The 23,019-nt window shown below is 35.7% G+C and overlaps 1 protein-coding gene across 3 annotated transcripts; it reads right to left on the minus strand.

Annotated features, from left to right (window-relative positions):
* Positions 1–1,790: 1,790 nt before the first annotated feature.
* On the minus strand, positions 1,791–17,508 carry LOC114715000 (target of rapamycin complex subunit LST8). Of its 3 annotated transcripts, XM_028899799.1 has the most exons (12): positions 17,290–17,508; positions 16,102–16,201; positions 15,479–15,614; positions 7,090–7,191; positions 6,895–7,007; positions 6,734–6,803; positions 5,720–5,797; positions 5,229–5,345; positions 5,052–5,146; positions 3,976–4,055; positions 3,823–3,882; positions 1,791–2,310 (listed from the first exon to the last, which is right to left on the minus strand). In XM_028899799.1, the coding sequence occupies exons 3-12, from the start codon at positions 15,584–15,586 to the stop codon at positions 2,183–2,185; spliced, it is 951 nt and encodes a 316-aa protein (XP_028755632.1). In that variant the 5' UTR covers positions 15,587–15,614; positions 16,102–16,201; positions 17,290–17,508; the 3' UTR covers positions 1,791–2,182. The 3 variants fall into 3 exon arrangements, with proteins under 3 accessions (XP_028755632.1, XP_028755630.1, XP_028755631.1); XM_028899797.1 differs by lacking the exon at positions 16,102–16,201; XM_028899798.1 differs by lacking the exon at positions 16,102–16,201 and having other exon boundaries at positions 17,278–17,508.
* Between the last annotated feature and the right edge of the window lie 5,511 nt (positions 17,509–23,019).

Consider the following 23,019-nt stretch of genomic DNA (forward strand, 5'->3'; position numbering starts at 1 on the left):
GAATGCTAAAGATAGACACCTCTAATGAATAGTGGTTAGAAATGTCTCAACTACAAGTCACAAAAGCACAATCATCAACTATCCATAATCAGGAAGCACTACGACTCTTCCATCCAGATTCTCAAGACCCATATAAGCTAGATATACGATATACATAAAATTATCCTGCTTGTTATAACTAAGAAGCTAAATGATCAAATCCTAGATGAATAGGAAGCAAAAAGAGCGATGGGACTTTAACACAAGTTTCGGAATAATGAAAAAAAGAAGTACTCTAATATCTCACATGACTAGAAACCTATCTGCAAGACTGAGTGGCGATTTGATTCCCAGCCTCCGCATGACTTATCGCATAAAAAGTTGCCTTCATTACTATTTACCTTTCAGCATCTTCATTTGTCCCCTTGTGAAGACACAAGTGTCATAAAACTATGTTGCATGTATTTTTTAGTAGTTATTTGTATTTTGTCTTTTAGTGTTGTCTTGATTATAGGGTATGCATGAACCTTGTAACTTGGAGTTTCTTGTGCATAGGATGCACATGCATGCATTGGATGTAGATGCCATAAAAGAAAAAGTTGTGGCAAGAATGAATAGTGTAAAATAGGCTGTCTAAGGGAAAAGAAGTGATCTGAAAACCGAACGACTTGCACATTCTCATATAAAAGATGTTCTAGTGTGTTTCCATGAAATCTATTTAAATCTTCTCTTTTATGAAAACTTGAAATTGTAATATCTTACTTTTGTCTTCAGAGATTCAAGTATGCTCTACTTATGCCAAAGAGATTGATGTCCTAATGTGGCCTAGCATTTGATTTATTAATGAGGCCTTACTTTGGACTCAGATCTCTAAGCACTTGGACTGTGTTGTCTTAAGTCTAGATGACTAATTTGATTTAGACCATATAAACAAACATCCAACAAGTAAGACACCAGTAGTTAAAAAATTAAAAAAAACATAGTTCAGTCCAGAAATCGTATGAGAACTAAATTGGGTTTTACATAAGAGAAGTGGACATTAACAGAGCACAAAAGAAGTACACATGATAACTATCTTCAGTTTCTAACTTTTCAAATTATGCGTTAGATTAAAAAGAGGGTCTTAAACCAATTGATGGAGATTCAACATGGTTGAAGTGATTTTTACGTGCCTTGTTAAATAGATTAGCTTCGGCTTGGTTCCATCTCGGCCAGCCCATTTACAAGTCACATTACTTCACCTTAGAGGCACCCTCTAGTGGTCTTGAAATTTTTCAACCGAGGTTGAAGTTTACTTCTTACCCCTAATATGAACATGATAAATTTATGCATTATGCATGGCAATCTAAAGAGCAAGTCCTGAATGCATATAGTCACTCCAACATTTTAGTACAGATTATGGAAAATTTTCCATTGTTATATAGCACATGTTGTTTTAATGTCCTGAAGTAATCCCTCCCCGCCCCCCCGGGGCCCCCAAATCCCCTCCCAACCCCAACCCCAACCCCAACCCCAAAAATTAAAAAAAGGCTAGTTCATTAGCAAAAACCAACATCTTATGGCCCAAAATCATAAGAGAATATCCAATTTGCCCCTAGTCAGTTCATCATCCAAAAACATTTACAAGTCAACATTTCTTTTAGAGCTTGATCATAGACTAGGGGTGCCAATTCGTTTAATGCATTCGAAATAAATCTCCCAATGACGCTTCCATTGTAATCTGATCGTAGGACAATAGTATATTGGTCACTTTTTCAAGTCCAATGGAGTCAAGTTCTCCAAAATAAGCAAAAATCACAAAATCAGATTATGTGAACTTATTTTCTTCATCTTCCTAATTTCGAAAGGGCTTTATAAACTTACAAATTGAAAATTCAAATTCAACATTCATCAACTTTCAAGTTGTTACATGCATATAAAATTGAGCTTCCAGCAACAATTACAGGACGATTTGCACTAACCATGACATACGAACAAACTAATACTTAGCTCATTTGACAAGGACAAAGACCAATTTGACAAAATGAAAACCTCGAACCAAATTAACAGCTTGGAACGTTCAAGGACAAATAGTAAGTAAACATCGCAGAAACAACCTCCCATCCACCCAACCTCTTCAAAGAACAAAAAAGGTTGCTATTGACGAACGAGATATCTGAGGTGAATAGAAGAGAGGGAAAAGGGGGGAAGGGGGGACATTACTTCAGGATGCAGTGGGTTCAGCCCCATCATGTAGAGCACAACAAATTGTAGCTTTATGATGACCTTGGTAAACCCTAATATCTTCCCCAGTTGACATAGACCAAAGCCTGGCTGTTGTATCAGATGAAGCTGCAATAACAAGATAATGTTGGCTTAAAATAATTCAGAATATCTTTGATTGGAAGAGGATGAAATGAAAGGGAAAGGGAAAGGGAAAGGGAAAGGGAAGGGAAAGAAAAATAGTTGGTAGGTGGGATGTGAAATGGCACTTGCCTCCTTGCTTTAAAAAAATCATACACTTATTTGCTGTGTGCGCGCATAGTTCATTAATGATAACACAAATATAAAGGACACTACCTCCAGTCTTTAAAATAAAAGCTAGTTTGATATTTCATTTGGTCCTAAATATAAGATCTCAATCCATTATCTTTTATATTTATACATTTTTTCCAATATAATTCTTGTAATAATTGTACATGTTAAAAATTCCATCAAATGATAGTTTTAACTAATACACATGATTAGTAAAGGTATTTAAAAAAAAAAACAACACATTTATTACAAATAACTAAAAACATTTCTTAATCTACTCAAATTAGTCAACTGCCTCTTATATTTAAGACTGGAAGTAGTATTACACAATAGAAGTTTTCCTCTTTTCTTATCTCACTCTTCCTTTCAAGGGTCCCAAAAGTGCCTTCATACATTCTACTTCGTACAAAAATTCTCAATATCGAAATTGACAATTTGACGGTCCAAGGAGGAAAGGCAAGGAATCAAGGAAAAAGAATAGACAGAATTAATAATTATCAACCCCTGTTTTAAAACATCTCATTAAGCTCTATTATAGTTTGTTTCATTACCACCTAACTAATGATTTTAATAAAAAAAATCAAGTCAAAGTTAAATCGATAAACAGTCTCATTATTGGAAGCATGTATTGTTTCCATCCTTTAAAACTAGTACATGGAGAAAAATGATATTTTGCCATGGAAGCTATCCATTTTAGCACTGTAACATCGTGAAGATGTTCAACGTATATATGAACCAGATGTTTAATGATGAAAATGTTGATCCATTTAAATATTTCATAGGGTGGTTATTTGACAGTAAAACAAACTACTCATCCCGCCCTTAATGTAAAATCTATTTGTTGAGCTGACTTTGATTTTGAATATAAAACCTATTTCTCACATTTATCAATTTTTCTTAAATTACTCCTATTGATACTCTTTCAAACATAATCAAGTAGGAGAGGGAGGGAGGATATTAAGGAAGATGATTATGGTGTTTTAAAAAAAATCATGTTTTTTATAATTAACTAACTTACTTAACTTCCTCAATCTAACCAAATTAATTAAATAGGTCTTATATTAAGGACCAGAAGAGTAATATTTTTGAGTCTCAACCACGAGGATATTAAATAACACACTTTGGACTTTAAACTGCCCTAGGGCAGACTCATAAGTGCAACTGGATAAGCTATAAGTTGCACAAAGTAATATTTATAGTTGACTGAAGTATTTAGTCTTCGCAACTTATTGAGGCCGCGAAGCAATATTCCTAGTCGACTGAAGCATTTAATTTTGGCAACTTATTGAGGCCACAAAGTCGCTGTACTGTTCAAAAACTACCATGTACCTGTAATTAGGTAGGCACCATCCACAGAGAAGACACAATCCCACACCCAGCGCTGGTGACCTGCAATGCACAAATTATTGAAGGCAGTTAAAATGCTTCGGAGAACACGTGAAGCAAAGAAGCACTAAATGTGCAATTGACTTGATGAACTACCAATCAGAGTCTTCTCTAATGTGAAACCGTCAACATTCCATATCTTGACAGTATGATCAGAAGATGCAGTAGCCAAATACCTAGCAAAAATGAAGTCAGCCAAAAATTTCAATAACAGTAACACTATACCGGATCTCTCCAATAAGGATCTCACTCAATAAATCTCAGTAGCCAAGGATAAATTCCATCACGAATGAATGAAGTAAGAATCTCACCCTACACACCCTCAACAGCCAAGTCAATGGAGAACCTCCAATTAATGCAAATGATATTTTATTTCTCAATTCTAATCCATAGGAAATAGCTGGGTTATTTATAAAAGATAAATATAACGGAAACACAATCTGAAAATCCCTAGGACATAGAAAACAATCTCTCCTAAAACATAATTGACGCTGGTGGACCTTCTAACTGCATAATGGTCCGTTTATTTCTCAACAAACTCTAAAAGTAATTTAAAATAAAATATCCCAGTAATTCATTAATAATAAATTTTGACTCAGTCAGCCCACAGAATCAGTTTCATCCACTTTCATCTTTTTTTGCATCTGATGAGTCCTTAGATGATAGCTTGGGATCGTATCAGAGATCATGACACGTTCTTAATAATGGACTCAAAAGTCTTGTGCGTAGAAACTCGATATAAGCAAAAAAGAAAATCATTATAAAGTCTACCGAAACAGAAACTTATTATAAGCAATTATACAATCCCAAACCTGCCTTAAAAGAAAGAAGGAAAAAATTACGTCGTAGAAAAATTGAAGTTTCATTTGTTAGAATTCATTTAACAAAAGATTTTGTACATGACAAACTTTTAATCAGTAATCATTTGCACATTTTTTCTTTTGGGACAGAGTATGTAGACCATTTACTAGACCCTGACTCTTATTGATGACCAAAAGATTCTCATAATATTTTAGTCATAAGTTTGTCATGAAAGTGTCTCACTGATTATATCTTAACAAGTAGTTATTGTATTGATGACAAGTGGTCAATCAATCACAAAAGATTACCAGGTCTTGATAGGTTTGGCAAGGAACAAAAAGAAAACCCATCAAAGTATTAATATGCACAACCTGTGGGGTTCACAGAACTCAGGTGAAAGGAGACATTTGAGAATGTAGCCCCTGTGTGCTTGCAGCTTATGAAGTGGCTCAAAGTTTGTCATTGTCTGCACGAAACTCCAAAAGAAAAAATGAGTTAAGTTAAAGGCAAGACAATGTGGATAGCTTCAATGTGTAAAAGGGCACAACCTGAGTTCCACGCAAAAGACGCCATACATAACACGTCCCATGATTATTTGCCGCAACTACTAAGCTTCCATCCCACATTACTGTTAAAGAGCGCACGGCTGTGTCCACTTCTGGCACCTACATTTCCTCAGGAGGTTGATGATAATGTTTCATCCATATATCACAGAAAGAGAGAAGATACAACAGAATGCATTGAAGACAATATACCAAAATTAAAGAGATTGTTCCATGACTTCCCAATTTCCAGCCAGGAATATAACTATATTCCGACACAAAAAGACATCCTGTTGGCGTAACATAATTTTATATATATATATTATATGTGAAGTCAAAGTTATGGCAACATGTGCCTGAAACACTCACACTTATAAAGCAGCATGGTTTAATGTCAATATATTTCTTTCACTCCATCTATATGATAACAAAGAATGGATCTAATATTTTAGAACGAACATTCTACAAGACAAAACATCCAACAAGATATGTCATACCAATTCACAGCTGCATGAGTTAGCTGTCAAATCCCACACACGTATGTTACCATTTTGGTCACCAGATATTAGTTCAGTCTGCCATATCAAAATGCCAAATGAATGATAATTGCGAAGGAATTGAGATTAAAAGCCTAATTGGAGAAAGATAAAACAAGAGACCATAATGAACGGAGAACATTTAAGACATAAAAGTTGGCAGAAAACAAATGACACTAAAGCATGACCGCAATGTAACCATGTTAATGCAGGCCTCGGAAGCGTAGACATTGGTACAGACAGGGACTCAAAACTGACAGAGACAGAGCAACACCACAACATCTCAAGTGTCTGTATGCAATTTAAATTCTTGCAATTTCTCTAATACAAGTGTAAAACATGTATTGGACATGGACCCAGCTCCCTTTTGAAGTGTACGTGCTTCATACACTGGTCACAATCCATTGCATACAAAGCCAAGTAAAAATCCACAAATGAGGATCAATCATCTTAACAAAAGTCGGTTTCACAGTCTCAAGGTAGCTCAAAGGATCTTTTAAATCTAGAGAGACACAATAGGCTATTTTGTCATTTTTTTTTAAAAATCAAACTATATCAGCCAAAGCCATCCCCCAAAAAGCTAATAGCAAATTATTTTAGCATTAATTAGACTATGCTTTCTCAAACTTCCCATCGTGTTCAAATGACAGTCCAACTACTAAGTTCTAATATGAATCGCCATTATTTGCAGCTCGATATCTTGCAAAGACAAGCCACCAAACCACACTTATGGTGAGCTATTGCAAGAAGTAATTAACCAACATGCCAAAAAGTGGCAAGTAAATTAAATAAAACAAAGAAAAAAGTCATAAAAACCTAATAGGCAATATGTAGAAAGATCCCTTTAGCCAAAGCTATTATGAAATTCACATCGTAATTATCACGCATTATCTCTCCTCAATATTTGTGTAGTCAATAATATAATTCGAACCCAGAAGCACCTTCAACTTCCCCAGATAGACGGTCAAACATAACCTGATTTGGATGTAGCACAACAGTATTCACTGCTGCACGACTTTCATATTCTCTCTGACAACCTGGTGCCCTGCATTTTTCATCGAATTAAGCCTACCACTAGCAGATTTTAAGAGCATGAACTGATACTTCAGAAATGCATTGGAAGAGATCAGATTCACCTTAAATCCCAAATCTTAACTGTGCCATCCTCTGAACCTGAATACATCCAATTTCCATCGCATTGGAACCCAACTGCCATTACATTATTAGTATGTGAATCATAGCTCATTACCTGCCACACAATTGGGAACAGAATGCTCAGGAGCCAGAAAGGATGTTGATTCTGAAATTATCATATTAGTAGAAAAACATACTGGTTGAGTGGTATTTGAGTTAACATCAAATAATCGTATGTGAGGATTACCCGCTGCTGCCAGGTAACGTTTATCTGGGGTTATTTCAAGGCGATTGACTTGCTACATGAATCAGATAAAGAAAAGTCAGTAGCAATATGTGGATCTTAAAAGCATCATAAACAGTTCCTCATCATAAAGCAGAAACATCCTAAAAGTACTGTATCAACATGGAAGCAAAACATGACACAATAAGAATTCTGCAACACAATAGAAAATGCAGTTTCTAGTTGCAACTCAAAGTTTTGTCATGCATTTGATACAAGTTTCAGATGCGAGACAGAATATGTGCTTTTCAGGCATTGGCACTTCAAAGGTAACAACATTCAACAATAAGAATACATCAAAACAGATAGTTTTTTCACATCAAAATTTAACATTAAACATACAAGTTTAACTCATTCAAGTTATTCATTTCCCTAAAAAAATGTGGAAATCCTCCACGATATTAGGAGATACCGAATTGGGCTTAATACCCAGATTTGGTATTATAGGCACTTAAATGTAAATATTTTATTCTTTATTTCATTGTATATTCCCCGATTTGCTCCCTCAAATCTCGGCCTCTCACTAATCGGCCAAACCCCTCTCTAGTTGTATAGATCTCAGCCTCAATATGTGAATGACATGTAGTTGAATCAGACTACCTCATTCTTTTTCATGGTATCAGAGCAACCGAAGAACACATCCTCTATTTCATCCAATTTTTCTTCCTCTAATACGGAGTTGAACCTTCGTTCAGACATGTCACATTCAATGTCGTTTGGACTTGAGGGTTCCTCAAATTTGAATGAGTCTTCATGACTTGCCTCAATGAGTCTGGAGACTTTGTTCGTGATGATCATGCCCGAGAAGCTCACCAGCGACAATTACAGAGATTGGGCCCAATCCATAACTCTGGCTCTCAACGGCACAAGTAAGCTCAGCTACATCATAGGTGATAATAAGGCACCACCATCGTCGGACACAAGAATTTCAACTATGGAAGTCTGAAAACTCAATGGTCTCCTCGTGGCTGGTGAACACAATGATCCCATCGATCAAGAAAAGCTTTATGTTCTCCCCTCCACACGTGATATGTGGGAAGCTGTGCGTGAGTCATATGGAGAGAACGGAAACATCTCACAAATTTTTTATATTCAGTATCAGCTATGGCAGGTCAAACAGAATGATAAATCCTTAAATGATTACTATCTTGAAAAAACCTCTCTCTAGCAGGAATTAGACTCTCTTACAAGTAAAGTCCACCATTGTCCTGCGGATGCTGCGACAGATCATAAAGAAAAAGAGACAAAACGGCTATTCAAGCTTCTTGTCGGGCTTAACTCGACTTATGATGATATCCAGGCCCGCATCATTAGTCAAGAGCCTTTACCATCCATCCGTGTAGCCTTTGCTATGCTACGAAAGGAAGAGTCTAGGTGTAAAACGATGTTGAGAGAAGAGTCTGTCCCTCGGGTTGATGCCCTTGAACCCTCTGCTTTTGCTGTTCGCTCAACTAAGCCACGCAACAATAAAAGTCGTCCTATGTGTGATCATTGCAAGAAACAAGGACATACCAAGGACACCTGTTGGGATCTCCAGGGTAAGCCTCCTGATTGGAAACCACAGAACAGACGAGGCTATGGTTACGTTAATGAGAAGAATGAAGATGTGACCACCTCACAGGTTACGCTTCTCAAAGTGACCTGTTAAACAAAATCCTCGAGATGCTCACTGCACTTTAGAATACCCAATAGCCTCGTAAGCAACCAATTGCTATAGTTGTCAAATGAGGTAATTTTCTAACAACTCTCACCACTATTAAGAGTAAATGCACAAGAAATTGGTGGATTGTCGACTCTGGTGCATCTGATCATATGACTGATGACAAAACCCTATTCACATCCTATGAGCCTACTACTAAGCGCCTTACAGTTAAAATTGCTAATGACTTTGATTCTGTTGTGGCTGGTATTGGTACTATTAGAGTTTCCACTGCACTTACTCTTCATTATGTTTTACATGTACCAAACCTTAAGTGCAATCTGCTATCTGAGAGTCAATTGGCTAGAGAAGAACGTTGCCATATTGACTTCTTTGCCATTTATTATTTCAGGATCTGCTGACAAGGACAACAATTGGCAATGCAAATGAGTTTGATGGCCTCTATTACCTAGATGAAAGTAAAGTAAGACATGTCCAATCCTGTAATAAAATGTCTCTTCCTAGGACTGGTGGATTGGAGCTATAGCACAAAGGGTTAGGTCATCCAAATTTTAATCATATGTCTCAAATGTTTCCTTCCATTTGCTCTAATAAAAATTCTTCTGAGTTTTATTGTGATTCATCTGAGAAAGCTAAACATCATAGAACTACTTTCTCTCGTATCCCATATCAAGAATCCAAACCGTTTAGCACTATTCACAGTGACTTACGGGATCCATCACACATTCCAAATCGAACAAAATCAAAATCGTTTATCACTTTTATTGATGACCACACACGAGTAAGCTGAGTTTACTTAATGAAGAGAAAACTGAGGTCCCACAGATTTTCATCAATGTTTATAACATGGTTCATACCCTATTTCAAACAAAAATCCAAATCCTTTACACTTTCTGCTTTCCTCACCTCTCATGGCATTATCCACAAAAGCACGTTTCCAGACAGCCCTCAACAAATGGCATTGCTGAGAGAGAAAATCGCCACATTGTTGAAACTGCAAGAGCAATCATGTTTAGATTTTCCGCCTCTTTTCGGTTCTGTTCAAAGGAACTCAGCAAATATGAGAATCCACCCAACAGCCCTCATGTCTGGCACTAACTCCCAAACACAAAACAATAGTTCTTCAACCTCTTCCACCTCAAAAACACCTGAAATAGTGTCTGATTTGTCATCTACCACTGAAACTCAAATTATGGTAATTAACCATAAACTCAATGGCAGCAACTACCTTCAATGGTCACAGAGTGTATTGATGTATTTGCGGGGAAGGAGAAAGGAGAAATACATTAATGGACAGGCCCCTCAACCTCTTCCTAATGATCCTACTTTTGACACATGGTTTGCTGAAAATAATCAGGTAATGACTTGGTTATGTAATTCTATGACTCTTGAAATTAGTGAAGGATATCTTCTTGCCAGGACTACCAAAGAGATATGGGATGCAGCTAAGCGCACATATTCCACCTTTGACAATACCGCAGCCTTGATCCAACTGAGAAAACAACTCAGAGATTTGAAGCAAGGTAACTTAACTGTGACCCAATATTATAGTAATCTTATGCAGATTTGGCAGCAACTTGATCTCTTTGAAGTTCACCCATGGAAGAATGTTGAAGATGCTCAGTACTATAGGCAACTGGTTGAAAAAGAACGAACCATTGAGTTCCTATTGGGGCTTACTGATGCATTTGAGGAAGTAAGAGGGAAAATTATGGCATTAAAACCCCTACCTTCCTTGTTTGAAGTCTTCAATATGGTTAAGTTTGAGAAAAGTCGAAGACAATTTACTCAAGGCAGTCAGATTCCTGGGGAAGGATCGGCCTTAATCACAAAAGGTCCACCATCAGCAGAACAAAATGAAAGGAAAAGCAACAAGTGGTGTAACCATTGCAACAAGAAAGGCCACACCAGAGATGAATGCTGGGAATTGCATGGAAAACCACCTAATGAAAAGCAGAAACAGCAACAAGATGGAAGACGCTATCAAGCATCCTCGGAGGGGAAAGGAGAAGAGGACGATCGCTTGACCAAGGAAGAACTGCAAGCACTGCGCAGAATCCTTGAAAAGCAGAACAAATCAAAAGCAATTCCTAATGTCAACTTGGTGCAATCAGGTAATTCCATTATAGCCCTTAATGCTATGGTGACTAGTGAAGACACTTGGATTGTTGACTCTGGAGTTACCGATCACATGTCTGGTAACAAATCCTTATTCACAAAAATTAAATATTATCATGAAAACCTTAGGGTGAAAGTGGCTAATGGCATATTTACAAAGGTAGAGGGAATTAGAATTGTTGTTTTATCTGATGATTTGGAAATATACAATGTGTTGTTCGTTCCTGCCCTCACATGTAACCTAATATCTGTGAGCAAATTGACTCACAGTCACAATTGTCGAGCCATTTTTTATGCTAATCACTGTATTTTTCAGGATTTGACATTGGGGAAGAGGATTGGGATTGCTGCTAAAGAATGGGATAGACTCTATTACCTTGAAGGCACGAGCATCAAGAATAAAGGAGCTGGAAAGGCGCTGGTTAGCTCTAAGTCTCATAATACTGATATACTCTTGTGGCACAATAGGTTATGCCACCCTAGTTTTAATTATATGAAGCATGTGTTTCCTCATTTCTTCAATAAAGATTCTATTCCATTTCAGTGTGAAACTTGCCAAATTGCAAAACAAACTCGATCCTCCTATCCTAAACAAACCTATAAATCGACTACCCCCTTCACAATAATCCACAGCGATATATGGGGACAAGCAAAGATTAAAACTTTGAGTCATACGAGATAGTTTGTTACGTTTATAGATGATCATACCCGAGTTACATGGGTTTACATGATGAAGGAAAAATCCAAAATCCTACAAATATTCAAAACTTTACATTCCTTTATAAAAAACCAATTTCAAAGCTCTATTAAAGTATTCCGAAGTGACAATGCCAAAGAATACCTTAGTGGATTATTTCGGGAGTTCCTTGATCAGCACACTCCCTTGATCAGTAGGGGATTCATCATCAAACCTCCTGTGTTTATACACCTCAACAAAATGGTGTGGTTGAGAGGAAGAACAGACACTTATAGCCCTTATGATGGAACGAAACATTCCGGATGTGTTTTTGGGAGATGCCGTGTTAACCGCAGCCTACCTTATTAACAGAATGCCATCCAAAATTCTTAACTTCCGTACCCCTATTCAACAACTTCTCGAAACCTATCCCAACTCACCTCTCATAACTTCTCTTCCCTAAAAGGTTTTTGGATGTGTTGTCTATGTATAAGCACGATGGAGGAAAATTAAGTGCAAAGGCCGACAGGTGTATCTTTCTCGGATACTCCTCTACTCAAAAAGGCTATAAATGCTATTGTCCCACTACCAGAAAACTCACCATCTCCAAAGATATTGTCTTCTACAAAGACGATGCTCATTACCCCAAATTACCCATTCAGGGGGAGAACATGAGCATAGAATGGCTAAATGTGGATTCTACACCCAATACACTCACTCAACCCCTCAACCTCCAGCTCAACCTACACTCACTCAACCACCTCAACCTCCAGCCCAACCTACACTCACTTAACCACCAGCCCAACCAGAAGTTCCAGAACCAGAACCAGTACATAACCCACCTACCTGCGACCACTACAAATCCACAAAACGCACCCCAAACTGAGGAGACTAACGCTGAGATTGAACTAGGGAAACTGAAGAGTTGAATCCTAGAACAGATAGAGAAGATGTTCAGCAGGATCAGGAAGACAACAACAATAGTAGAGTCCCTCTCATTCCAAGGCAACACCATGACTCCAACCCAATATCAGATCCTGAAAGTTGGCATGGCCTATTGCACTCAAAAGGGGGTAAGGGCTTGTACTCAACATCCTATTCAAAGATTTGTCTCATATGGCAATTTATCAACTAGAATGCAGAATTTTGTGGTGAAAGCTCACAGATCAAAGTACCAGATACATTTCAACAGGCCATGGCTAACCCTAACTGGAAACTAGCAGCAGCAGAAAAAGAGTTGAGAGCCTTAAAAGAAAACAACACATGGGAAATCACAGCTCTTCCCAAAGGCAAGAAACCAATAGGGTGCAGGTGGATTTTCACTCCCAAGTTTAATCCTGATAGAAGCATAAACAAATACAAAGCCAGGTTGGTTGCAAAAAGGTACACCTAGACTTACGGAATTGATTACTGAGAAACTTTCACACCAGTGGCAAAATTCAACACTATCAAAGTACTCTTGTCGATTGCTGCCAACTTAGATTAGTCTCTACATCAACTAGATGTGAAGAACGCATTCCTAAATGGAGACTTAGAGAAGTAAGTGTACATGGAAATCCCAAAAGGAGTATTAGCTCCACACAATTCAGTTTGCAAGCTCAAGAAATCTCTATATGGGTTGAAGCAATCTCTGCGAGCTTGGTTTGATAGATTCACTAAAGCTGTCAGAGAGTTAGGCTACAACCAAGGACAAGCTGATCATACTCTTTTTGTCAAGCATGATAATGGAGGAGTAACTGTCCTAATTGTGTATGTAGATGACATAGTCATTTCAGGGAATGATGAGGAATCTATCGTCCAACTAAAGAAGGCCTTGGCGAAAGAATTCCAGGTGAAGGATCTAGGACAAATGAGGTATTTCCTCGGAATGGAAGTAGCAAGAACTAGAAAAGGTATCAATGTGTCTCAGCGAAAGTATACATTGGATTTGCTCCAAGAGACAGGAATGCTTGGCGCAAAACCAAATGAAACTCCCATGAAGATTCATGTAATCTTGAAGTCAAACCAGAAGGAGTACCAGTTGATTCTGAAAGGTACAGAAGACTTGTGGGAAAGCTGATAAACTTGACTCATACTTGACCGGACATCAGTCATTCGGTTGGAGTAGTAAGCCAGTTCATGCACCAGCCTCAGGAAGAGCACATGGAAGCAGTGTACAAAATCCTAAACTACCTCAAACTCAACCCCAGAAGAGGAATCTACTTCAAAAAGGGAAGCGTAAGGAATATAGAAATCTACACAGATGCCAATCATGGGAGGTCTATAGATAATAGAAGATCAATTACAGGGCATTGTACCCATGTTTGGGGAAATCTTGTTACCTGGAGAAGCAAGAAACAAACAGTGGTGTCCAGAAGTAGTGTTGAGGCAGAGTTAAGAGCAGTGGCCCTTGGGGTGTGCGAGGGAATCTAGCTAATCAAACTTTTGAAAGAGCTAAAGATTCCATATGAAGGACCACTAAACCTGTGGTGCGACAACAAAGCAAGTATTGAGATGACAAGAAATCCAGTGTATTACGATCGGACGAAGCATGTGGAGATTGACAGGCACTTTATTAAAGAAAAGACAGAGGGTGGCATCATTAATTTGGGCTATGTACGTTCAGCAGATCAGATAGCAGACATCATGACCAAACCTCTGGCCAGAATTAAGTTTGAAGGGCTTCGAAGCAAGATGGGAATGATTGACATATACTCTCCAGCTTGAGGGGGAGTGTTAGATAAAAGCCCATGATCCTATCCTGATTGTTAGCCTTGATTATAGGAGATTTTAAAAGGATACTTTCCCATCTTATCTACCTAGATTATCTTCTTTGATTTTGGTTCATTAATATTGATTGTGATCACCGGATTATTCTCCTCTTAGTGAGATAACCGGATGCCTATATATTGTAACACTTTCTTATCAATAAGACACACGAGTGAATCATTCAGCATAGCAAACAGTGATAATACTTCTACAATCAAAATTATAAAAAATCTTGTACACAATGACAGGATGAAGCATGCTAAATTAGATTGTCATTTTATTAATGAAACTATTGAAGACAAGAAAGTCAAGGTCATGTATACACCATCAAAGCGACAATGTGCTGATGTATTGACAAAAGCGTTATTTGCAGCCAAGTTCAAAGATCTCACTAGCAAGCTAGGATTGATGAACATCTATTTTCCAACTTGAGGGGGAGTGTTGAATGATGATATTCAAAGGCCCAAGCCCATTAGGGCTCATTAATCCAGTAATTTATTTAAGCTGTTTGTTACTATTGTTATTATTCTTAAGAGATTTAGGAGATAAAATCAGAGCAAATATAATCTGATTTTATATATAAGATTACTTTTTTATACAGAATTAAGTAGATTAGATATTTTGAACTATTTTCTTTTCCGATATGTATGGACGAAGTACCTCAGTAAAGTTTTCAAGCTGAGAAATCAATTGCTCACTCGATCCTAATATCTTCAGATAGTATCCTCACTAGCTCAATAGTTATTCATGAAAAGGTACGATCAGCATCGCAATGTTAAACATGGGAGTTATGAACCCACCATTTGTATTAATCTGAAAATTGAAAAAGCAAATCTATTCATAATCCCCACAGCCATGAGATTAGTCCAGCAATAATGCTTCATTTATTAATAAACCACAAAAAAGTTGCAAATAAGAAAATTAATTTTTAAGCCTCATTGTTATCAAGCCACGACCTAATTCAGTATAAGGTTTATATTTAGATGCTCATTATATGACTACCCTTCAAGTTTAGTATTGCCAAGAAAAAAATTGTATTTTGCCCAATCAATACAAACAACACAAGCTTGTAAGTGGAGAAAGTTTAGAATTATGTCAAACCGAATCTGGATATTGAATAGTTCGATAGCAGCGCCCACTTTTGGCTTCCCAAAAACGAATAGTGTGATCATAACTTGCTGTTGCAAGTATCACCGTTGGCTGGGTCATTGTACTCTCCCAACCAACATTTAGCAACCTAATAGAGAAAATACCAAACAAATAAAAGCAGTAAATTTTGGCCCAAGAAAGAAACCAATCAAGATAACATCTCCAAGAATAAGTCAGAAATTCTGGTGAGTACGAGCATAGGATTGAATAAAAATTAGCTTGCATATTAAGTTTGCAATAGCAATAAAATTAGGAATATGGTTCCAGGGAAAAAAAATTACTAGCTCTGGCCTATAATATAATAGCAAGATAACTAATTTGGAAATATTAAGGAAATTAGTTAAGTTGGTTAATTGTAACAAATGTGTGTTGACTTCCCTAAAGTACCCTCTTTTATCATGTGCATTGAATTTATTCCTTGGTGGGAATTCCTTACCATCAATAGGGATAACTTTAGAGAAAATATTATAGATTTGAGAGACAAAATTGATTGAAGTCTCATATTTAAGACAAAATCAAACTCCCTAACTAGCTCTTATATTAATTAAAGACTAGAGGTAGTATAAGTACTGTACTGTGCAAAGATAATTCTTTGAAGGTTATCATATTGGCTCAGAGACAAAGCTTGAAAAACCTACACTTGCTCCCTATTATCAAAAACTTGGTTTCTTCTATCTGTAAAATTTTAAATTTCTCAAGGTCATGCCAATGTAGAATGATACATATGCGGTGACAAAATCTGCAAGTGACCAAAAAAATATTTAACTCCATTGGCCTGCTGCCATGTTATAGAATGTCTAACCAAACCCCAGACCAACCCAGAAAGCCAGGCTCACCAGGGGTTTTAGTGACCGTCTTTCAAATAGAATGGAACAGGTTATTTAAGAAATAAGGACTAGGAAGCAAATTATCAACTCAAGACTCAAGATCAATTTGCTAGGCATGTCATCGTCAGTATCACCATATGTTGCCATTTGGATGCTAGCCATATCACATTGCATGAGTAAGAAAGAGATTTCATCAACCACAAGATTTATATATATATTTTTCCCGGTAGCTACTAATTATATTTGGACATGTTTTACTTACAGTTTGCTAACCCTGACCTGGAGTTCCTAGGAAGACAGATCATTATAGTTCATCAAAGCCAAACCGCCTTCCTTCCCATTAATAGAAATCGATAGAGATTTATTCCTAGACAAAGTTATGTAGGATACACAGAAATCACTGTGTGTGTGTGTATATATATATATATATATATATCTCATTAAATACCTAAACTTGGACAAATGAGCTTCAGCTTAATCGTATTGCATCGTAAATTCCGGTCACCAAATTAAGAGGGGATTTAAAAAACTAAAAATGGAAGTATCAAACTCACTTCAAACATTAAGGCTTCAGAAAGGTCCAATTTTCTATTATTCTTGTATTCTTTCTTCTTCCTCTTGTACTACAAACTTATGGAAGATCAAGAATCCTCCTAAAATACTCACCTGAAAATTTAGCCTACTAAAAGAAACAAAAAAAAAAAAAGATAAATTTTGGCCATTGCTTTCACGGTGACAAACTTGTAACATTCATCCCTCTTAAGCTTTGACTCAATTCCCATAAAAATATATGCATAAACCCGCCCGCTGAGACTAACTAATGCACTTCAATCTTTAAGTTAATTCCTTGTTCGGCATCCGCTGTTCATAAGTATAATTGAATGATAAACTATACAGCCATTTGAAATTCCAATTAAGATATACCTGACAACGCACCTTGGAGCTGCGATCCTTTTTGACGAAGGCCGACGGGAGAAGGGTCCAGCAAAAAAGCCTAATGCTGTGGCGGCGAATCAGGATTACTACACAAGTCTGCAACTTATGAAGTTCGAAGGAGAAGAAGCAGATGGAGGGCGGGATCAGCCCCTGCAGCGGAATCCGTCCGCCATCAACGCGCTGGTGGTGGCGGCACTGCCCTTCTTTTTCTCCGTGAGTATTAAGGAACGCGCCGTTTTATGATTTTGGGAGAATTAAAGCCACGGCCGAAACCCGTCTTCCAGTGCAAACAGTAAAAATAGAGGCAAATTTGGGGGGGGGGGGAGAAAATCCCATAAACAAACCATTAAAATGTATAAATGACAAATTAGGTGCTCAATCTGCATAATACCATATCAGGTTAGGTGACCCAATTTGAAATATTAAAATATTATGAAAAGACAAGAGTGCCCCAAACTTAAATAGAAAAGAGGTTGCAGTGCGCACAAAAACTTTAGCACACTCGCAAGGGAGAGAACATGATGGGAGCGACTAGTGGGAAATAAAGCAAGAGTTCGGTAAGTGAATATTCAACATTAATCTTCCTCTCTTAATCTTGTGATCCCTATGTCACTATTTTTATGGGTTTTCATCGGTCTGTTTGATGGTTTTGGTTGGTTGGTAAGGATTTTAGGTTGAGAAAGAGGTGAAACGAGTAACATTAAATTGATGGGAGGACATATATCTTTTCTATTGGTTTTGCATTATTTTGATTTGGGCAAACTGAAACCTTTATATATACTTGTTGTTTATTGTCTGATATAGGGCTTAGGTAGATTATTCATGAGGAATCTTCTATCGAATTTGCGTGGTAGTAAAATTTCATATTATTAGTGAGGATAGGGAATAGGGGAAGTGTGTTCACAACAGGTAGTGTGTTGTGCTCAATACCTAATTTGAAGTTGTTAACGAGCATGGGTGGGGAACTGACATTTTGATAAATGGTGTCGCGCCTGAATCCTAGTCATCCCACAAAAAAGAAAGAATGAGGAGTCGCCGTCAAAATTTTAAAAGATTAATTTTGAAAACCTAAAAAATATGGTCTATAAAAACCAAATAGGATTCAGGAGTTGATTATGTGTGGGAAAAGTGTTAGGCACCCCACAACACTCATTCAAAAAAACGGTTACCCTAAGTCAATTACTCAAAATTAATATGACTTTTTTATTATATTTTAATGACCCTAAAAAAATAAAGATAGAAACAAAGAAAAAAATTTTATTTACAAAAAGGGAAAAAAATAAATTTTTTATAAAGTTGGACTTGACCCAGCCTAAAAACCTAGGGTCTACGTACCCTTTAGAGGGATCAAAACCCATATAGTTCATGGATAAAAATACGTGTCACTTGATTGGTATTTTTTAAAAAATATTTATTCAATTAAAAAAAGATGTTTTTTATGGGTTGGTATTTTTTTATATATGAAAACAGTTTTTGTATTTTTATTTAGAAACTATTTTTTAAAAGAAATTTTGGATTACTCTCCCTGCAGAGGGTCCCATAACCTCATATAGGAGAATAATTATTCAAGCCTGTGAAGGTTCTAAAACCCTCACACAAAAAACATTTTGAGATTATATATATATATTTAAAAAGGGACTTTTCATTTTATTGTTTATTTATAAACATGGGCCAAATTTATTTTCTTTCTTTTTATTTCAAAAAGTAAATTTGTACAACCACATTAGTATTCCTGCAGAGACTCCCATATTCTCACACGGTTTATCAATGAATCTAGATACCTGCGAAGGTTCTAAAACCCTCACATAGTATGGATTTGAAAAAGAAAGCACTTTCGAAAATAAAAAGAAAGAACACTCAAAAGTAATTCAACATGAAACTTAAGTTAAACATAATAGATAAGAATGAAAATTCATATTTGATGCTCCACTTATCAATTGGCTAAAAAAAGAAAAAAGAATACATTATATGATAAGCCAATAATTAGAAAACTATATATATATATATTAGCAAAATGACAGGGATGAAAACAAAATAAATATAAATAAAAAAGGAAGAAAATAAATATCAAAGTGAGTACATATGGGAGATAATAGATGAGGGCATATTTCAAACAAATCAAAGAAAATGGGAGTAGTGAGAATTAATTCAAATCATATTTGCTTCAACTCTCTAGCCATCAATGTTTAGGCTCACAAATGTGATAATAACCACAAGAACATAGGCTTTCCTTGGGTAGAAGAAAGAAAGAGATAAACAATGGACTTTCCTCTAGTCTCTACCTTGCCTTCTTTTTCATCGGAAAAATTCTGAGTGTCTTCCTCCAACCCTCATTCTTTTATTTATAGGCTCTACCTAGGGTTTTCTAATTTTTTTCTTACTTTCATTTTTTTTAATTTTCCTCAATTATGACTCCTAATATAGCTTCCTATTTAAGCACCAAATCATCATCAAATTGTGATTTTTTATTTTAATTTTTTTCAAATTTTCATAATTATAATCCCAAAACATATTTCTAAATTGAGGAGTTAATCATCTTAAATAAGAAATTTTTATTTTTGAACTTTTTATTTTCTTCTTTTTAAAGACTCCATCTCGTATTTCCTAATTTGAAGGTCAATTGATTTTTAATTCTTATCTTTTATTTTATTGCCATTCATTGTAAGAGAGATATTTTTATTTAATTTTTCTTTTTTTTTATTTGCCACATGTTGGATTTCTCTAACTTAGCTTCTAAGAAAGAATCAAGGAGGATATTAATCTTTTATTTCTTTTTTATTTATTTCATTTACATTTAATATTTCTTGTGGGGCCCAAAAAAATTGGGTGTTCACAAATGGTTAATTATTTTTTGCAGGTTTGGATGCAAAATGGCATCTAACTATAGGTCAACATCTTCGAAGAAACTATTTTGTTATTGGAGGAAGATTTGTGAATAGTGATGAAGGTAGAATTCAATATGATTAGGGAAGTGTGAGGTTGAAAACAATAGAAGAAGGGATGAAACTTGAAGATTTAAAAGCAATAATATCATCACGGCTTGGGATTGACTATAATAGTTGTGAGATGAAATATGCTATGAGCTTTGATGAGAGGACACTAACAGATCTAATTGATGATGGTGAACTTGAAAACCGTTTTCAATATAATGATAGAAGTAGTCATATGCATATGACATGCAAAGAGAATGAGAATGTACCAAACATTACGAATGATCCACAAATGTAAGTATAAATTTGTTTGGTTTATTAGTTGTCATTACTTATAACATTATTGTTAATGGGCTAACATAAGTTGTCATTTTTAATACAGCATTGAGAAATTCTTAGTACTTTTACAATAGAAGTCTCTCCCTCAAAGCAGTATGGAAAATGGCTATCAACTGGGTGTGTTATGAAGATGATGTTGGATGCCTAACATATAAAGCTAACGAGGGACATTGCAACCTATAATGTGTAGTAGAGAGTACACCTAATCTTATTCCTCATATGAACTCTATGAAATAGAGGGAATTATTTTTAGGATTGATGCAAACTTTTAGAAATGTTGATGAATTCAAAGAGACATTGTACAAATTTAGTTCCACATAATTTTGAGTTCAAATATGTGAAAACCACAAGATATCTATGAGATGTAAAGTTTTTTGTTGTCCTTAGCATATAACAGCTAATGGGGTGGGAAAGAACAGTCTTATACTATGTGTGACAAAATTCATAAATGATCATGCTCATAATGCTAAAGATAATCTCCAAGTAACTCATAGTGGAAGATCTACCTTGACATTATATATCATAATTGAGATTAGGAACCACCCAAACAAACATCCAAAAGAAATCAGAATTTGCAAAGGGATTATGGTGTCAATCTACACTACCAAAAAAAAAAACAAGCTATAGCACTTATTTCTTTTTTCTTTTTAATCTTTGTAGCGTTTTCAAAATGCTACACATGAATCTACTACAGAAGGCAAGAAGAACAAGCTAGTGCTAAAGAATATTTTTATAAATTTTTAATTAGCTACAGAAGGCAAGTTTCCTCTAGCCCTTCCTTGGGGAAGCACTACAAAAGGTTGCTTTCTTATAGCGCTTACCTAGGGAAACACTACAGAATGTACATATCTGCTGTAGTTTATTTGTGTTTCTGTAGCTTTTTTTTAGCGAGGCGCTATAGATGCAATTTTCATTTTAAAAAAAATTAACTAATATTCTGTAGCTTTTTTTTTTTTAAAAGAAAGCTATAGAAACTTTTTTTCCAAAAAAAATAAATATTTTTATATAATTCTTCTAAACCATTTATAGCAGCTTTACAAATAAATTTATCATCAACAACAAAATTCAAAAAATAAATATAGACAAATATCTACAAAAAGCACAATTAAATAATTATAAGTAATTATAAACTAACTTATATATCTAATTCTACAATGAACAACATATCTAACAATCTTGATTACACTTATTAATGTTATACTCTTGTCAAGCTCTTAACTAATGCCAAAATATAAAGGAAAGGTCAAGGACCAATCTACTTATCTATTAAAGCATTATTGGAATACATATCTACACCATTCTTCAGTGACTTCATTTACTTTGTCGTTAATATACTTTGCGTACCATGCATCTTCATAATACTGCTCTCAATAGTTTACACAACAAATTTAAATCCCTAAAAGTTAACTATTGGACAATAATTAATGTTAAAAACATAGAAAGTGAAACTAAAATTACTTATATTGTGAAGAATATGTGTGGGGACGGGGACTCTGTGTGATAGGGGTAGAAGAGAGATGTGGGGATAGGAGAGTAATATGGGGTTGGGGATGGTGAACTTGGGTGGGGAATATAGTAAAGGCAAGCTGTGGGGTAATAGGGGTGAGGGCGAGAGTTAAAAATTAAAAGAAATAGAGGTATAGGGTCTATTTGTTGGTGGGGTTAGGGATAAGGAAGAGAACAAGAGATGAGTGTACGCAGGATACAGAGAGAAGGAGAAGACTGAAAAGAGAGAGAGAGAGGAAAAGATAAAAGAAAAAGAGGGAAACAATATTTTAAAAAAATTCCTATTGTAGCATTTATTGAGCTAAAATGTTATAAGACGTTTTTCATTTTTTTTTCAGTTGTCTTAGTGCACCTGTTGTAGCATTTTTTTAAAAAATTCCTCTAGCACTTTGTTCAATAAACGTTATAGGATGATTTAATTTTTTTTAAAAAAATATAAATACCCTTGTTGTAGAGCTTTTCTCAAAAAATGCTAAAGCAAATTTTACTTTTTTTAGTTAATTAAATATTATTCGTAGCACTTTCTTTAATAAGCACTACAAAACACTTTAAAAAAAACTTTGTATTAGTTGTAGCGTTTTCCTAGGAAAATACTACAAAACGTGTAGTATTTATCCAATATTTTGTAAGAATATACATAAGCATAGAAGGCTAAGAAAAAAAGCAATATCGGACACATATTGTCATCCCCTAGCTATAGACCATATTTGAGTTCATTTTATATCAATTGGAACCACGTTGGATGGCTTACAGCCCAAGAAAACAAATCTGGAATTTTTGCTTTCTCGGGTACTGTTCATTTGGTAAATCCAGGTTTTTCGGCCAACTTTAAAAATTCATAACTAATTTTAGAAAAATCAAAACGAGGTAGTTCTAAGTCCCACTGAAAGCTTTCAAAGAGATCTCATGAGAAAAATACTTTTAGGGGCTAACTCATTATAGAATAGTGCCACCG

The sequence above is a fragment of the Neltuma alba genome, unplaced genomic scaffold (assembly GCF_004799145.2).
Source record: "Neltuma alba isolate B1F8T4 unplaced genomic scaffold, ASM479914v2 tig00011563_pilon, whole genome shotgun sequence".
NCBI classification, from domain to species: Eukaryota; Viridiplantae; Streptophyta; class Magnoliopsida; order Fabales; family Fabaceae; genus Neltuma; species Neltuma alba.